At 33.3% G+C, this 16,451-nt stretch overlaps 1 protein-coding gene across 1 annotated transcript in view; it reads left to right on the top strand.

Moving 5' to 3' along the window:
• Positions 1 to 16,451, top strand: part of qin (tudor domain-containing protein qin) — a 73,674-nt gene that overhangs the window by 29,701 nt on the left and 27,522 nt on the right. Inside the window, exons 19-26 of the mRNA XM_089254575.1 lie at positions 193 to 261; positions 2,509 to 2,656; positions 5,966 to 6,081; positions 8,905 to 9,004; positions 10,111 to 10,349; positions 10,524 to 10,581; positions 11,840 to 11,957; positions 13,660 to 13,983. Coding sequence (XP_089110701.1) covers positions 193 to 261; positions 2,509 to 2,656; positions 5,966 to 6,081; positions 8,905 to 9,004; positions 10,111 to 10,349; positions 10,524 to 10,581; positions 11,840 to 11,957; positions 13,660 to 13,983 — 1,172 coding nt within the window. The remainder of the gene's footprint in view (positions 1 to 192; positions 262 to 2,508; positions 2,657 to 5,965; positions 6,082 to 8,904; positions 9,005 to 10,110; positions 10,350 to 10,523; positions 10,582 to 11,839; positions 11,958 to 13,659; positions 13,984 to 16,451) is intronic.

The following is a 16,451-nucleotide window of genomic DNA, read 5'->3' as shown; positions in this document are numbered from 1 at the left end:
GGGGTATGCTTATACACTGGTTTTAAACTTTTTGCAGTTTGGGGGGGGGGATTCCTTAAGTGGAAGGAGGGGTTTTTTGGCTTATGATTTTATACCGCAGTTATGCTTTTTGATAAATGGAATATTTTTGTATTGTTTCTTAATGATGTGATTGGCATGATTTTTGAGGAACATTTTTTTGCTTTGTTGCAGTCACATTGGTCTTCTGAATCTATCAAAGTATTCTCAAATTTTGTGAAAGAGAAAGAAGTTTATATGCAGGTATGCTATACCTTATTTTAGTTTATGTAAATATTCTTCACACCTGGTGTCATTCATACCAATCATCTTTACACTAGAAGGACTGTCACTGGTGAAAATGACAGGAGCTTGATCTTCCCTACATGTTCCAAATTTTCATAATTATTATCATGTTTGAATGTACATAATAAGTATAGGTAAGCAATAAGATATGAATTATAAGATTTTTTTTCAAATAAAATTACAAAAAATAAAATTGAATTAAATTCCAAAACATTTTTTATGCCATAATGAAAAATATTGATTTTCTAAACGTTATTACTGGAGTTGCATTCACACATCACATTTTTTACATTTTTCAATACCTATGTTACAAATGAATTTTCTGCTTACAGATTTCTTACTTATTGAAAATGTACCGCTTGTTATGTTATTGCATGGGGAAATCTGACATTGTTGTCTTTTTCCTGATATCCTAGTGACTGTAACACAAACACCACAATAGACGAATTGCCCAGCGAGGTGTCTGAAAAAATATGGATGCCAAATCTGACTAAAATGCAGCAACCCAGCATAGAAGGATATATCCCGAAAGAAAAAAAAAGCAATCTAAACAATTTGGTTCATTATTAAAATCGAGCAAGGAGATCGAAAATGGTCAGAATGAACGTTGTGGTCCTTCCAGTGTTAATATAATAAGCCCTTTTCAATATACAGGGTGTTTCAAAAAGAATCACCCGATTTGAAATGTGTATATTACGATAAATATTAAGATAAAGATTTTATTAATTCACTTGAGATTAATTTTATATTACATGTCTGATCATAAAGTTTTTTTTAAAAACCAAATTAAAGGTGCCCAATATGTCCACCTTGGTATGCATGACATATGTCTATACGGTAGTCAAATTCGTCCCAAACTTTTGCAAGCATGTTTGCATCCACTGCAAGTGGATTTCTGGGGACTATGTGTGAAACTCTGTCGGATACGATCCACATTTTCGTCTGACATGCGGGGATAGCCAGGGGATTTCCCTTTACACAGACAACCCGTGTCTCGGAATTGTTTATACTATCGCCTAATGCTCCGAGTGGTAGGAAGTTCAACACAAGGGTATTGTCTATGAAAAGCACGATGAACAGTTGTTATGGACTCATGCTTCACGAAACTTAGAACACAAAACAATTTCTGTTGTGCAGTTGCCATCTTGAAAAACACAAGTGGCGGCCGAAGGAAGAGCATTAGTGCTACCTGTCAGCGACTGCACGAAACTTGAGATTTCCCTCTATGAATTAGTTTTTTGTACTTTATCAGTTATTGATAAACTCCACACAAGGCATTTTTAAATAAAGTCAGTGGCACTTATTATAAGCATGGATAATGCTATCCTTCAGATATTGTCACTTTCGCAAAAAACAGAATGGACAAATGCCATGGGGGAAAAATTTGTTTATAGTCATCAGGACTTCAGTTTATTATCAATTTATATCTTGTCCTTAGTTTTTTTTGTGAGTATTTTTAAGCTCTTGGGGTGAGAATTAGATCTATTTCCCCCCCCCCCCCCAAAAGTTATCATTATCAATCTGCAAGACTATGCAGGAGATCAGAAAACAAAAATTTTTGCACTCAGTTCTCTATGTTTTAATTGGGTCCTAATAGTTGCCACGAGCCATGTACGTGCGGTGCTGCTTTTGTGGTGACTTATAAGTGAAGGCACTTGTAAGGTAAAAAAATCTCATTCTTCAGTTCTTGGTCTGTCTCTTTGAACTGAAAACATTCAAAGTTCCTCGGCCATAAATACTCATTAGGGATCTATGGAACTTACCATACATTAACAAAAGTATCATAATTGATGATACACATCAGTCAGTTCTATTCTAACTCATCACAATTATTTCTGAATAAAGGAAAAAGAATTTAACTTAAGAAAAAATATCCATTTTTTTAACAATATGAAAAAAAAAAAGAAAAACTCACAATTTAGCATTTTGAAATTCATTGTGTAGAAAGAAAAACCAAATTATCCCATTTCCATGTGTCCAGTTTGACCAAATGAGGCTTATGTTCATCGGACTTCCAACCAGGTTTTTTGAATGTATTTATCAATCTGTTATTTTTTATCAGAAACCCTTGAGTCCAGATGTGATCACATTAAGTGACATCAACTGTAATTGATTTAATTAATTTTTTGATCACACAATGTCAATTTAAGTGTTAAACCATTGAATTATGAATCCTACACGTATGTGTATACTTTTTTCTTGTAGATAATTGAAGAAAGGAACAATATCCTTTATGTAGATCTCTCAGAAGGAGCATCTGCCAGTGTAATAAATGATGTTCCTGTGTCTGTTCGAGATGCTTTAGTATTTTTAGAGCATGGCTGCTTTATCAAACCTGAACAAGTTCCGAAATGTAAGAATATTTCTGTTTGAAATTTAAGATTATGGTTAACACAGAATAAGAAATATATCTTTAATTACTACAACCATTCCTGGGAAAAATATCTGGTGGATATTTTACTGAGGCATACATTGGAAAGAAAAATTAGTTGTGTCCTCCGGGGATCAAACCTAGATCCTCTTGCAAACTGGGCAAGCTCATTAACCAATATACCAACTGCCTATTATAATGCTTATAGCAGGCATTAATAGTGGGATGCACTGAGTAGAGATATTTCAGCCTTTCCCCCCCCCCCCCCTTACCTACAGCATAATATCCAGAATGTCTCTTTCCTACATATGTTGTAGGCGAAGAGAGAAAAAAATCTTTGTACAACCACAGCTTATTTATAAATACATTCTGCTCTGAACTGTTAGTCAAACAGGTTTTAAGCTTAAAACATGATATGCAGTGTAACATAACTTACCCATTGATCTTTGGTATTGTGTGGAAAAGCTCATGGGCTGAGATAGCCTTGAAGGGTTGGAAAGGGGGAGGGCCCATGATGATGATTCATATACAGTAAAATCTATCTTTTGCACACACAGATGCACATAGAGGTATCTGTCGGTTGTAGCTGACCAAAAATATTTTCTATGTGAAAAGTGGTGTTTAGCTTATATTACATCATATTATACTTTTGAAGTAGTTTTTCTTTGGAAAATAAAATATATTTTTTTGCACATACAGGGTGTATAAAAACATTGCAACATGTAAGAGTAACATTAATTATAATGAAACTCTAGTAATTTATTCTCTGGTTGTGTGACTGCGTGCGCTATAGTATTTTATTTTTCAATAAAATTGTATCTTATGAGAATTAACTCAAAAACTAAAATTTATGATGTCACTGTGTATTTTTTTTCTCAAAAATTGAAGATTCATAATGTTTTAACATTTTTTCTTGTGCATTTCGTAAGTTTTGACATCGATAGAAAATCAAAGTGCATTTGTAAAAATTGGCAATTGAAATGAAATTGCTTGAGATGATCTCTCTAATATTTTGATTTAATTAAAAATTAGTGTATTGTGGGAGAATTAGTAGAGACGGGGGGGGGGGGGGGGGAGATAAGAAGTCAATTTTTTTTTTTTTTTTCTATGGAGAATGTCTTGAAAAGTCATGTTTTAACTCTTGTTTTTGTCCTTCTGGATAATCGTTTTTGTAGATAAGATTATTTTCAAGAAATTTTAGTTTTCTTGTCTAATCTAGGCAAATGCTGGTTTAGAGAGAAAGATAGATGGCTTTTTCTCAGCTCAATATATCAAGGAAACAGTTATTTTCCGGATATTATGCTGAGGTGAACTTGGAAAGAAAAGTGATCACGTCTCTGCCGGGACATGAACCCAGACCCTCTTGCCCGGTATGCAAGAGGGCCTGAATTCGTGTCCCGGCGAAGACTTTTCTTTCAGAGTTCACCTCAGCATAATATCCGGAAAATAACTGTTTCCTTCAAATGCTGGTTATGAAGTAAGGTTAAAGAAAGTCTTGACATAATTTTCACTCAGATGACCCTATAATTAATAAAATTATTACCTACAAATTAGATTGCCCATAAATAATTAAAAACACCTAAAAATTAAAACATTGTTTTCCAGAATCTCAAAAACATTTATTCACAGAAATACAGATTTGCATCTGAAATAAATATCTTTAAAATCTGCAGTTTTCTGTGGCAAATGTTTTCAAAGTTACTTAGCACTCACTTACAGTAAAAAAATCATTGGGAAATATAACAAATTCCATATTGAATGTATTGAATTAACAATAAAAATTGGCAAAAATATACGTTTTTTTTTTAAACTGAGCACAACTCAGGTCTATCGCCATAGGCAATTTACTACCTAGTGAGTTGTGCCGGAAGTGTAAGTGTGTGTACCTAACAGTCTGAGTGCGTATCTAGTGTTGTGTATGATTTTTCAATGCTGCCATCTATATCTCAGAAGTGAAGTGAGTGATGTGTAGTGACTGAATATTTGTACTGTTTGTAGGACTGTTGCTCTCTGTGGCGAGACTTTCTAACGGGGAGATCGGCTCGCATTTGCGCCTCGAAGCTGGGAACCACAGAAAACCAACTTCAGCCGACCACCACTGTGGCGACGGTGGGACTCGAACCCGGGTCCCCACAATGCGAGTCCGTCACTATGACCACTCGACCACCACAGCGGCAAAAAAAAAAATATATATATATATATATATATATATATATATATATATATATATATATATATATATATATATATATATATATATATATATATATATATATATATATATATATACGGTATCTGTCATATTGCCTTGTCTTATATTTTAAATAAATAAATATAAACAAATTCATGTTAAAAATACAAACATATATACATGTGCGGCCTTTCAGAATCCATAATAATTCAGTATCAGTAATAGTTTGGAACTCAAAAAATAGGATTGAAATAATGCAGTCTCAAAGTTAATGTTAGGGTAATCCATTTACTGCTACAAGAGAGTTTGAATTTGTCTGACTCTAATTATATCACACAGAAGAACAGTGTATGACCGTAAGTTGATTTTCCCACTATTTGTCTTCACTGTTAGCTATGTTTTTCCCACCTCAGCTGTGTTTTGAAAAACAGACTTTTAACCAGCAAGATTGGAACAATGCCCCCAGGTGTGATATGGACAAATTGATATGGACAAATATTTTTGTCCATAAAAGAGGGGTTGCATTGAGGGGTTTTCTTTAAGTGTTATTTTCCTTTTTACTGTGTCTATATTAGATCAGTCAGCTTTGTCACTGATGCCGTGGAGTGGGGGAGGGAAGACTTTCCTGTATCTCCACCTATAGGCCCAATTGATTTGAAGTGCTAAGGATTTAGTATTTGTTGATGGTTGGAGCAGCACAATTTTGCAATTGCATTTTCCAATATTTACTGGCAATTCTTTCACAATATGATTGTCGTTCTTTACCATGACTTCCAATTTCCAATCCGAACACTTTTCACCAGAAAATCAATGCACTTAACAATGTTTTTTGGTCTGTAATGGCATGAAGGGAGCTATAAAATCAAAACATGGGAACCATACAGTTATGGTGCATTAAATGGGAGAATAAAAACAAAAAGTCCATATGTTAATTTATATGTATCTGCACATCATTTTTCGAACATTGTGTAGGAGCACCACACATACACACTGTGTTAGCTTTCTAATTCATATTGAGCATTTCTGTTATATTTTTTGGAATGTATAAGACCTTATTATATCATCAATATATATTGTGTTCATTATTATTATTTCAATAGCAAGGTTTTATTCAAGTGTGAAGTCTTTCCTGCCGCCAGAAGAACTTCGGGCAAACACTAGGGTTGCTGTTCAAATTTCTTACGTTGAAAGCCCCTCACTTCTGTATGTCCAACAAGTGAGTACTGTTTCTTAGTGTCTGAGACAAAGCTTAACTATTTTCCAGGATTGATAAAAGAAAATTGGGTTAAATAGCATTTACATTAAAATTTCTAGAAAATCATTCAAATTTCTAATAATTAATTAAAATAAAATGCATGGTAATGTAGTTAGGTAATTATTCCCATATTAATTAATCTATAAATATTTCTTGAATTTTAACAAAAACCATCTTTTGCAGTTTAATTATTAGCTTAATGTGTAAGGAATTATTTTGTGTTTGAAAATTCTTGATGTTGTTATTAACCATCTAATAAAAATGTTTTATCCAGTTTCTTTCAATATGCTTAATTAGGTAGCTATTTTGCAAAAACTGTGATAAAAACTAAATAAAAATACAATATGTTTAATGAATCATAGTTAATACAGATTTAGAGATGGTTTTTGATATACAGAGTGATTATAACTAACGTTCCAATTTCAAAACATTTTAAAATAAGAATCGTTGATCAGAATGACTTGAAAATTTGTATGAATATTCCTGAAGCAGTAGAATTTTGCTAAGGGGAAAAAGAATTTTTTAAAATGTAAAATAGTGTATACTGTACTCATCCAACATGTGGGAAATTTGTTTGCAGAATTGAAATGATGGCCAGTCAGGACAAAATAACTTAATTAGCATTATGCAATTTCATAATTCATGGAAACATCATAAAAATTGAGTTGTTAAAGAAACAACCACAACTTACACAAGAAACGCTAAATATGTATGTTGTCCATTGTGTTCTGCTATGAGGTGGAAGCACAAAAATGCTTGTTAAACAATGGAATGATCATAGTATGCCATGGTAATGATGTGGATACGCTTTTAATTCACCCAAGTTTGCAATCAGAGCACTGTACACAATATTTTGAGGTACTCCAAAGCCAAAAGTTACAAGAGTGTTACGGTCAGGTAAACGTGGCAGCCAGGTGTCGTGTCATCCTATTATTAAAATGCTTCTTCAGCAGCTGCTTTATTGATGTTGCAATGCACATCTTGATGGAAGTTGTGCTACCCACACACCGATGCTATTGAAGTTCTAAAACGATTTGATTGCACAAAATAGATTATACTGTTGGCCAATTCGGCATCATTATCCACCGGTACATTTAAAATTTTTTTATCTTTTGCCAAAGAAAATTCTGTTGCTGCAGGAGTTTCTATGAAAATTTTTAGGTCATTCTGACCACACACACACACACACACACAGTTCTTATTATAGTCAATTCGTGATAGGCCAAACTCTGATAACTCAAATATCTGTTTAAGTTCAAGTTTTCACTCAGTTTTTTTAGTTTTTTAGTTAACTTTCCGTATTTTAGTGTTAATATTTCCCTTAACTTAGTTTCCTTCCTTCAAGTCAAATTTTTCAGGAATAAGAGATATTTAAAAAATAGTATTTAGTAATAGAAGTTAACATTTAACTATGGAATTTAGCAGATCCATTTGTCTGTTTGCAAAAAGTGAATGACTTTTGCACGAAAGGACAAAAAAAAGGAATAGTCAAAAATCACTGCATTTCTTGGTGAAAAATCTTGTATACACTTGACATTAATATGAATGTTATGTATGCATTTGTTTCCATAATACAGTATGTACATCTAGTTAATTTCTAAATATTCTCATTCAATAATTGAATATCATTAAATTATAATAATTTATCTTTTTGAATTTCTTCATTTTTTTAGTTTGACATGTTTTACCGTTACAATATTTGTAAATGGTGCTGTTATTTTAGTAAATCTTTATTTTTCTCCCTGAAATCAAAATTTCCCGTAAGTTGAACTATCGGTAACTCAAATATTTTTGTTGGCTGCTGCACGTTCGATTTATCAAGATTTGATTTTTTATTTTTATATATATATATGTGTTTTAGAATTGGAACTTTAATTATAATTACTCTGTATATAGCTGATTATTTTCATAAATCACTTACTTTACTGCAGTACAGTAGAACCTTAATTAACTGAGGGCAATGGTAAGAAAACAGAAATAAAAACTATTGAATACTAAGCCCAGTGGTGATATTCAGTTTGAGATGTGCTGCTGTTTATGAAATAATAATGTCTGAGGTGATGTAGCTACTACTGCACTGATCTTTATTTCCTTTGGGGGCAGCTAGTGTCTTTGGGATTATAAAGGTCACCTGCCCCCCCCCCCAGAAATGATGATGTCACTGCTTTTGTTTCTTCTTTGTGAAGAAGAAGGAAAAACACAAAAGCCTGTGAGAGATAATACACCACTACATTTGCATGTATGATGTAACCCTCATTCATGAAATTGCTAAAAATAAAGCATCAAGATGTATCCCAAGGTTATAAAATCGAGAATGAGAAATTTTTATAGAGTGTATAACTTTAAGTAACTAATATAATTTATATGAAAAAAATATACACAATTGGGTGACTTTTATGAGATTTTTGAAAAAAATAAACACTTATGCCATCTTATATCATTTAAAAGATATACCTTTGGCATGTACCCCAAGGTTTGAAAAAGTGGCAATAGTGAAAAATTTTGGCTAATACAGAACAATATATTTTTTGAGGAGAAAAAATTATATTTCGGCCACTTTTTTTGTGATTTTTTGAAAAAAGAGAAAGAAAATTAAAACTGAACAACCTTGCTCTTGTCAGATTATCTCTTTTAGTGTTATTAAAGTCTCAAAAGCTATATATATTATTCTCTGACATATGTTACTATAGTAGGGGGTCCACTGTATTAAAAAAAAAAAAAGCAAACAATATTTTAAGAATGAATTCTTAAATACATTTTTCTCTTTTATTTCATCGTATGCAGTGTGCTACATCGAGGTACTTCACTGACCTATTGATTGAGATGCAAAATGTATATTCAGATGACACAAGCATATTGTATGCAGTTTATGTCCCTTACATTGGTAAGTTTGCAGCCATTTTTAGGAAACTATCTGTTTGTTTAGTTAATTTTTAAAAGCATTTGAAAGAATTGTAAGCTTACACACACTAGACTACTATTCACATCTCTTTGATAATCTAGCACTATTATGTGGATCTTTTCCTAATTGGATCTAAAAAAAAATTCTTGTCACTCTGCAATGTGTTAATTTGGCGTGCTATATTTTGTTCAGTTTACCTAACAAAGAGATTATGGTATTATTTTTAGAATATGATTGAGAAATTTTCTCTGTCTGAATTTCATCACCTGGTGCAAAGCATGAATGTGATAGGTATGACTAGAGTATGAATCAGGGTGGAGGGGGAAGCCATTGCTCTTTATGATAGTCTATCCCATCCTAAAACAGATAGCTTATCATTTGAACCAAATTAGGTGGCAAATAATTTGATCACATTTGCTGTTTTTCTCATTTGATTCATAATTTATTTATCACAATGTTTTAAAAAACAAAAAAAGCTCTCATGGTTACCACACTCTGGTATATAATTTGTAGTGCAAGCTTTATATCATGTGTTATAAAAAATGCAATCAATTTTGCAATGGTTTCTATTTCTCCTGATAATCCAGATTTTCTCTAATCTGCTTCCTCTCAATCCCACTTCGGTCAGATAGGAAGTTTTAGTGTGTGTATATGTTTTAAATTTTTGGCGGATTCAAATGCCTTGACATGCATAAAAAATATTTTCTTAAAATATGAGCAAAACTTTGACTGAATCAGTATAACACAAGAAAAAACTCATTTGATGCATAAAAAAATTGGGTACTTTGAAAGAGTTGAAGCTGATAGTTTTTGTCAGACTGTTTAGGCCTTTTAAGTTTATTCAGCGTAGAATGTATTGAACAGTCCAATGCAGTTTTTTTTTGTAAAGTAATTAATATTATAAGAATGGAGAATGAATTTAAGATCTAGATTGGTTTTTTGTATTGCTTGGTGATATACAGGACACTTGTTTACAAGTGATTTTTAGAAATTAATTGAGCTTGTAAGAAAGGGTATCACTGCATACAATATTTCAACAGATTTTTTTATTCATTTTTATAATATTTGTTGCCACTTTTCATGATTAGGGATGATATGTGCTGCGAAGTTTGAAAAAGATGACACGTGGTACAGAGCTAAAGTTATTGGCTTACCAGGAAGTACTCAAGTTGAAGTGCATTATATCGATTTTGGCAACAAAGATGTGGTTCCTCTTTGCAATCTTAGAAAGTTATTAGATCGTTTCTGTAAGATGACAATGCAGGCTATTATGTGCAAGTTAGCAGATGTAACCTATCCTCAAGATTCTACAGGGTGGTCTGTTGAGGTACGTTTGTGCAGATTAATTTTTCGACTTGATCAACTTGAAAAACTGTAGATTGTACTTGGCTGTGTAGACTTGTAGAGTGTACTTGAAATGTCATTATTTTACATGAATCAGAAAAAAATAATGTACTTAAACTCAAGCGTATTTTGCATTTAAATATTTTTTTCTTGTTAGGCGAAAGAGTGGCTAAGCATGGATGTATCGAAGAGGCAACTTACTCTACTTTCTCTTGGTATGTTATATTATTGATTTAATTTTATAAAACAATTTGATCAGGGGTGCACAACCTCTGGATGCGGACCAAATGGGGCCTACCAAGGATGTTCTAGTAGAAAAGTATCAGTAGCTAAAGGCTGGCTATGTTTCCTTCATAAAAAATACAAATAGTTGAGAACTGTATGGGCCAGTCAAAGATAAGTGAAGTTGGCAAGTATATCTGAAATTGCTAAAAAACAATCACTGATGGCAGGAAATAGATGGCTACTGTGCAACTCACAATTGATTGAAATGATATTCACTGAAAAAATTTATATGTTTGGCATATATGTGAAATGAATGTTTATATGATTATGATAGTCATAATTTATCATAATGCAATTTATAATCTTAATCCTTGATTTCAGTAGAAAAGTAATAATTCACACATGTAAAATTTGTTGAAAATCTGAAACAACAGGACATTTTGTAGGAAAGTCAGGACGGGCAATATATGGGAATATCTTGTAAAATATGGGCCCTATGGTCAGCCTATATATTTCAGTTTCAAAAATACCACATATCTGGCCCCTGAACTGAAAAAGTAGTGCACCCCCTTGGTTTTCATAATTCGAAAAATGCAGTACTGGGGGAAAAATTGCTGAGTAGTCATTGTAGTAGCTCATTATAAGTGGGCATCTAATTGCAGAAACATTTTACGGAAGCGGGGATCTTTTAAAAAAACTCAGTGAAATTAATTTTGTAAAACTGCTATAAAACATTCAAATGGTTGACAGTTGTTTACACAGCTATGCAAAGGATTATGGGAAAGGAAGCATGAACCTCAAAATATGCTTTTGGAAAAAAACTGAAATTATTCAACCTCTCAATGAAAGAGATATCAAGCGAGTTCATAAACGAGACACTTTTATCATACCCACAAACTTGTTTGTGTTTACAGGGCATTTGCCAAGTTATTCATAATGAATTCTGTATGTCTTGGCTTAATTAAGGTCTGTTCACAGACAACAGGTACAGCTCGTCTCCATTTCGAAAGATTGGTCTCGTCTCTCCAAAACACATTAGAATTTGAGTCTGATGAGTGTGAATGAATAGGCTGGTAGGCAGAAGAATGTTTTTTCTTTTTTGAACTAAGACGATACGGATCTCTCTAAGTGGAAATGAGCTGTGACTGATGTGTATGGGTTGACCCTTAACCTATCAGAGTGAAGTAACTGCAGTGTATCAAAGTGAATAATTAAAGTGCTATGATTTTGCTTCTTTTGATATAATAGGTATGCTAACTGGTGAGCGGTGCATTAAAGCTGTGCTTTATGATGTACAAAATGATATAGAGGTATGCATCAATGCTCTTCTGGTTCAAAAAGGATTTGCTGTCAGCACTGGGAAGTTGTAAGTATATTTTTTACCTGGTGTGCTTGATAAATATAAAGATTATGATATGCAATCTTATCTTTTGGAAAGGAAAATAATCAATTTACATTAGTTTGAGTATTCTTTTCTTGTGACAATGGGACATCAGACATGCATTAAGATGTACATTACAAAACATCTGTATAATGGAATCCATCTCTCAAAATGGAAAGTATTGGAAACTATGAACAAATCTAGAGTTGAAACTCATACTCTTAGTGAGAATCTTCCCTTTTCCTTTTATCTACTACAGTCTCATTCCTCAGTTGATTTGAACAATGAAAAAATCCAGCACTTTCTTGTATTAATGGTTTCTCATTTTGTCTGTGACAAAATAAAAGGTGATTAGTATTTGATATCTTGCTGATTACAAACACAATGAAAATATTGTGATAAACACATCCACCAATTCTGTGTGAAACAGTGATACCTTGGATAACAAAGATAATTTGTTCCAAAATTAGATTCATTTGCCTAAATGTAATTTTCCCCAGGTTACTAAGGGAAACTGTTTAATTTGTTCTAGGAATTGCCTAAAATTTCAAAGGAACTTTCTTAAAACACTGAGAAGCACTATATTAAAAAGAAACTGACCAAAAGCTGCGATAACTTAACAATTGTATGAAAGAGAATTGAAAGGAAGATGAACTAAACATTTTATTTTGCACTATGCATGCTATGCAGTCAGGTCCGTAGTCATCTAGCAGGGTCTATAGGCTGGAATCTTCGGGGGGGGGGGACCTCTATAGTTAATTTATAGTGTGATGAAACAAAAAATGAACAACAATTGTCCTCCCCAAACTGGAGCCCTGTCCCTGGGTAAAGTCATGAAAAATGAGTCTTTTTATTGAATGACATTGAGGTTTTAAAGCATTGCATTCACTGGTACAAAGATCTAGAGAAATGCTGAATGGATAACGGGAATACAAAATAAGTACTGGAAGAAAGCGAAACACCATAATAGAATATCTGTTCTCCCTCTGCCCCAAAGCAGAATGTTTTGCCTTGTTCTACAATGAATCCTCGGCCGACTTGAAATTTTAGGCAGTAAAAATTTCCAAAATAGTGATTTCTACATTTTTCCACCAAATTCTTAGAGATTGTTCTGCTGTAGCACTGCATGTTCTGCGCCATATTTCGGATTCCAGCATATTCTGCTTTGGGGTCTCACGGTATTTATGTTCACATAAGAAGACTGTCCATTTCAGCATGTTTAGTTATCATATAGTTAATAAATCATATTAGTTAAATATCTCTATAGCGGTTAAAATGACCATTGCAGTTGTTCATTTTACCACTAAACTAATGAACCTAGAACATTTATATTTTGGAAATTCAAGAGCCTTAATAAGATGAGCAAAGTCATGAAATTTCAACACCTTGAGAACCGTTTGGGTGTCAAAGTAGCTTTGTGGTCAAAATGACCATTTCCGTTGTTCTAGTGTTAATTAACCATACATGCATTTCATAAACATCTGGGAAAATTTTAACAAATTGGTGCATGTTGGAACGTGTTTATGTGAATATATGTGGCCCTCACATATTTATGTTGGTCTGTGCTTGTTTTGTTTGTGATGCAGGTGCTGCCATCTGTCTTCCATGTGTACAGGACAAGCTATTGTATCATTCAAGTTATTGCATTTTATATAAAACATGATTTTTTTCAACTTTTCCCACATAGCTCTTCAGAAGTAGAAAAGCCAAGAATCAAGTCCCAAACTCCCACACCACATGACTCGTCGAAAACAATACAGCCTCCTTCTCCTAAGGAGGAGGCTGATACTTTTTCTGGTCAACCTAATCCTGCTGGAACTTCACTGCAGCATAGAAAAAATGTTTCTTCATTGCCTGATCCTGAGCCAGAAATTCCATTAGCAGTTCCAGGTCCCGTGTTGAAACATAAGGAGCAACCCGATGACTCCCTCAGCGTCCATGTTAGTTATATTGAAAGCCCTGGATTGTTTTACATCAGAATAGCTGGAGAGACTGAGAAAAACTTTTTGCAGTAAGAATATATTTCATAACCACAGATTTAATTAACATTTCATCAATTTTATTTGTTTGTTGTTTATTGACAGCGTCTACTATCACAAAAAAAGTCTTGATATGCGAAAAAGGTCACAGATTTTTTTGATCCCACCCTAAAATCCAAACTTTTTAAACTGCGGCATCTGATATTTTTTCTCCTCCCTTGGTTTCTTTTCTACAAACTTCTTTGTGCTAGGGAAATGGATGGGTTAGTAGCAAAAGAAAATAAACAATGTTATATCTGTCAATGTGCATACCTGCCAACTGTTAAGATTTTATCGTATTTAGTAAGATTTTATCAACTTAATACGATTATACGCTGCTTCTAAAAATATGATTTTTTTACCAAATCGATAAATTTGATGTTTTCTTGCTTATGTTGCAATCTGGTTGGCATTAGAATCATTGATAGTCTGTTGATCAACATCACTCTGCGGAACCCAGCCAAAAATTCCCGTGCGGTACACAGTAGAATTCGAAGGGATAAGACATTTAGAAGGCTACTCTAGTTTTAGCAGTACTTTCTATTCATGTAAATAAAGGTGATTATTTGTTCTCGAATCCTCGTTTCTGTGAGTGTCTATCCATATTTAAGTCTTCAGCAAAGAACCCTGGAGAGATTCGCGCGACGGGACGAATCTGGTGAAATATGTTCGACAAGTGACTTGGCGCCGTAACAATATCAATCATTCAGGTGACTAAAATTTTAAATTTTGAATATCAGATGGTTTTCAATATTTTAGCATTCATCTAATGAATTTTTATTTTCTTGATGTTTTCACATGATCAGGGGACTATGTGTCTCAGTGAGTGAAAACATATTTCATTTTAGATAAAACAGTACCGCAAAATGTCAAAAGATAGACAAGACCAAATTTTGACTGATCTGTTGTTTTCCTGAGAATGGGTTTTTTAAAGTAAACCATGTATTTTCTCATGCAGCAATTACTTTTTCCGATTATAATTGATTTCCTCCTAATAAATTTTAGTATGGGGTACCCCCTTCTCCCCCCTCCCCCTGTAAATTGGAAAACTGGCCGTGTTACGTTTTTTTAGGGATAGAGTACACTTTTTTTTCTGAGGTTGGCAGGTCTGAATGTGTATTCTACATTGGAACAAACATTATGGGGGGAGGGGCTATTTAGCTCAATGAACAAAATATAATCTTTCTTTCTTTGCCTGCCCAACATTTCAATAGCTTTGATATTAGCCTTGAGTAGAGGTGGCCAACTTTTTTCCAAACTGTGCCACATTTTTTAAATCATTTTCAATATGCATGCCATTCTATGTATTTTCACATGAAGACCATATGGAGGGATATTTACGGGACAATTTTTTTTTCAAGTTTTAATATAGTGTATGACCGTCTCCATGTTTTTGCAAAGCTCCTCTTTTTCTTGAATGAGAAAGAGAAGAAGATGAGAAAATTTCTTTGTTTTAGAAGGTAAAACTTCATTCTCTTTGTGCAAATCGCGTGTGTGCATCAATAAAAGTTCATATTTTGTACATTATGTTGAGGATAGACATTGGAAATAGAGGTGGCTCTGAACTCATGGACACTCAATAAAATTTTCCAGAGGGCTGAGTTCAAAAATAATTCATGAGAAAGCAATACAAAGCCGGCCCAATATGCTGAGGCCCTTGAATCCCTTTTTATAGTATGGGATGCCCAGCACAATGCTAACTTCCCTTCCTTTGATGTTTTCTTAACATGCTTACCATTGCTGGTTAGTGGCTGGTTAGTGTGAAGTGCCACATTGAGCTCAATTCTTCATCATGGTTTCTCTAATTATTAGAGCTATTTAACTCAAGAGAAATAAGTCAAGTACAAAATTAACGTCTGTGGTTCAGAACAGATTGGGTGTTTTCCCATGATGAAAAACAAAACCACATTGTATAAGTTCTAACATAATTATAGTTGAAGGTCAACCGTATCAAATGTAGGTATTGTTAGCATATAAGACTTATCATTTGTAAAAAGCGCAATCATTCAAAAGATTGAAAGAATTCCTTTGATTGGATAATTAAATAGAATTTTTTAATTTTTGAAGAAAGCCTTCACATGCCACGTCACCCTCTGACCTAACATGTTTGTCATCCAAAAAATTTTTTTCCCTCATAGAATTTCATTTTATCAATCAACTGTAGTTTGCTTTGTTTGCCGCCAACAGCTATTTTTCGCATGGAGTTATACTGTATCTTAACTCTCCATGATGCATTGCATACTTTATAGAAACATTTTCACATAAATTAGATGGTGATAATTTTACTGACCATATGACCAGTATTCGTTTTTGGAAAAAAAATTTTGTTTTTCACTGAAGCTCACTTCAATTGATATTTTTTGCTGAAATAGTGAATAAAGATGATTTTCACAAATTAAAAAATGATTATGACCATGTGTGCTGGCTGTATATCATTCGGGAAATTTAATTCCTGACTTTT

This window comes from Pholcus phalangioides, unplaced genomic scaffold (genome assembly GCF_987345545.1).
Source record: "Pholcus phalangioides strain wild (caught in Gottingen) unplaced genomic scaffold, Ppha-v1.0 ptg000042l_1, whole genome shotgun sequence".
Lineage (NCBI taxonomy): Eukaryota > Metazoa > Arthropoda > Arachnida > Araneae > Pholcidae > Pholcus > Pholcus phalangioides.
This window is presented reverse-complemented; position numbering and strand designations above follow the sequence as displayed.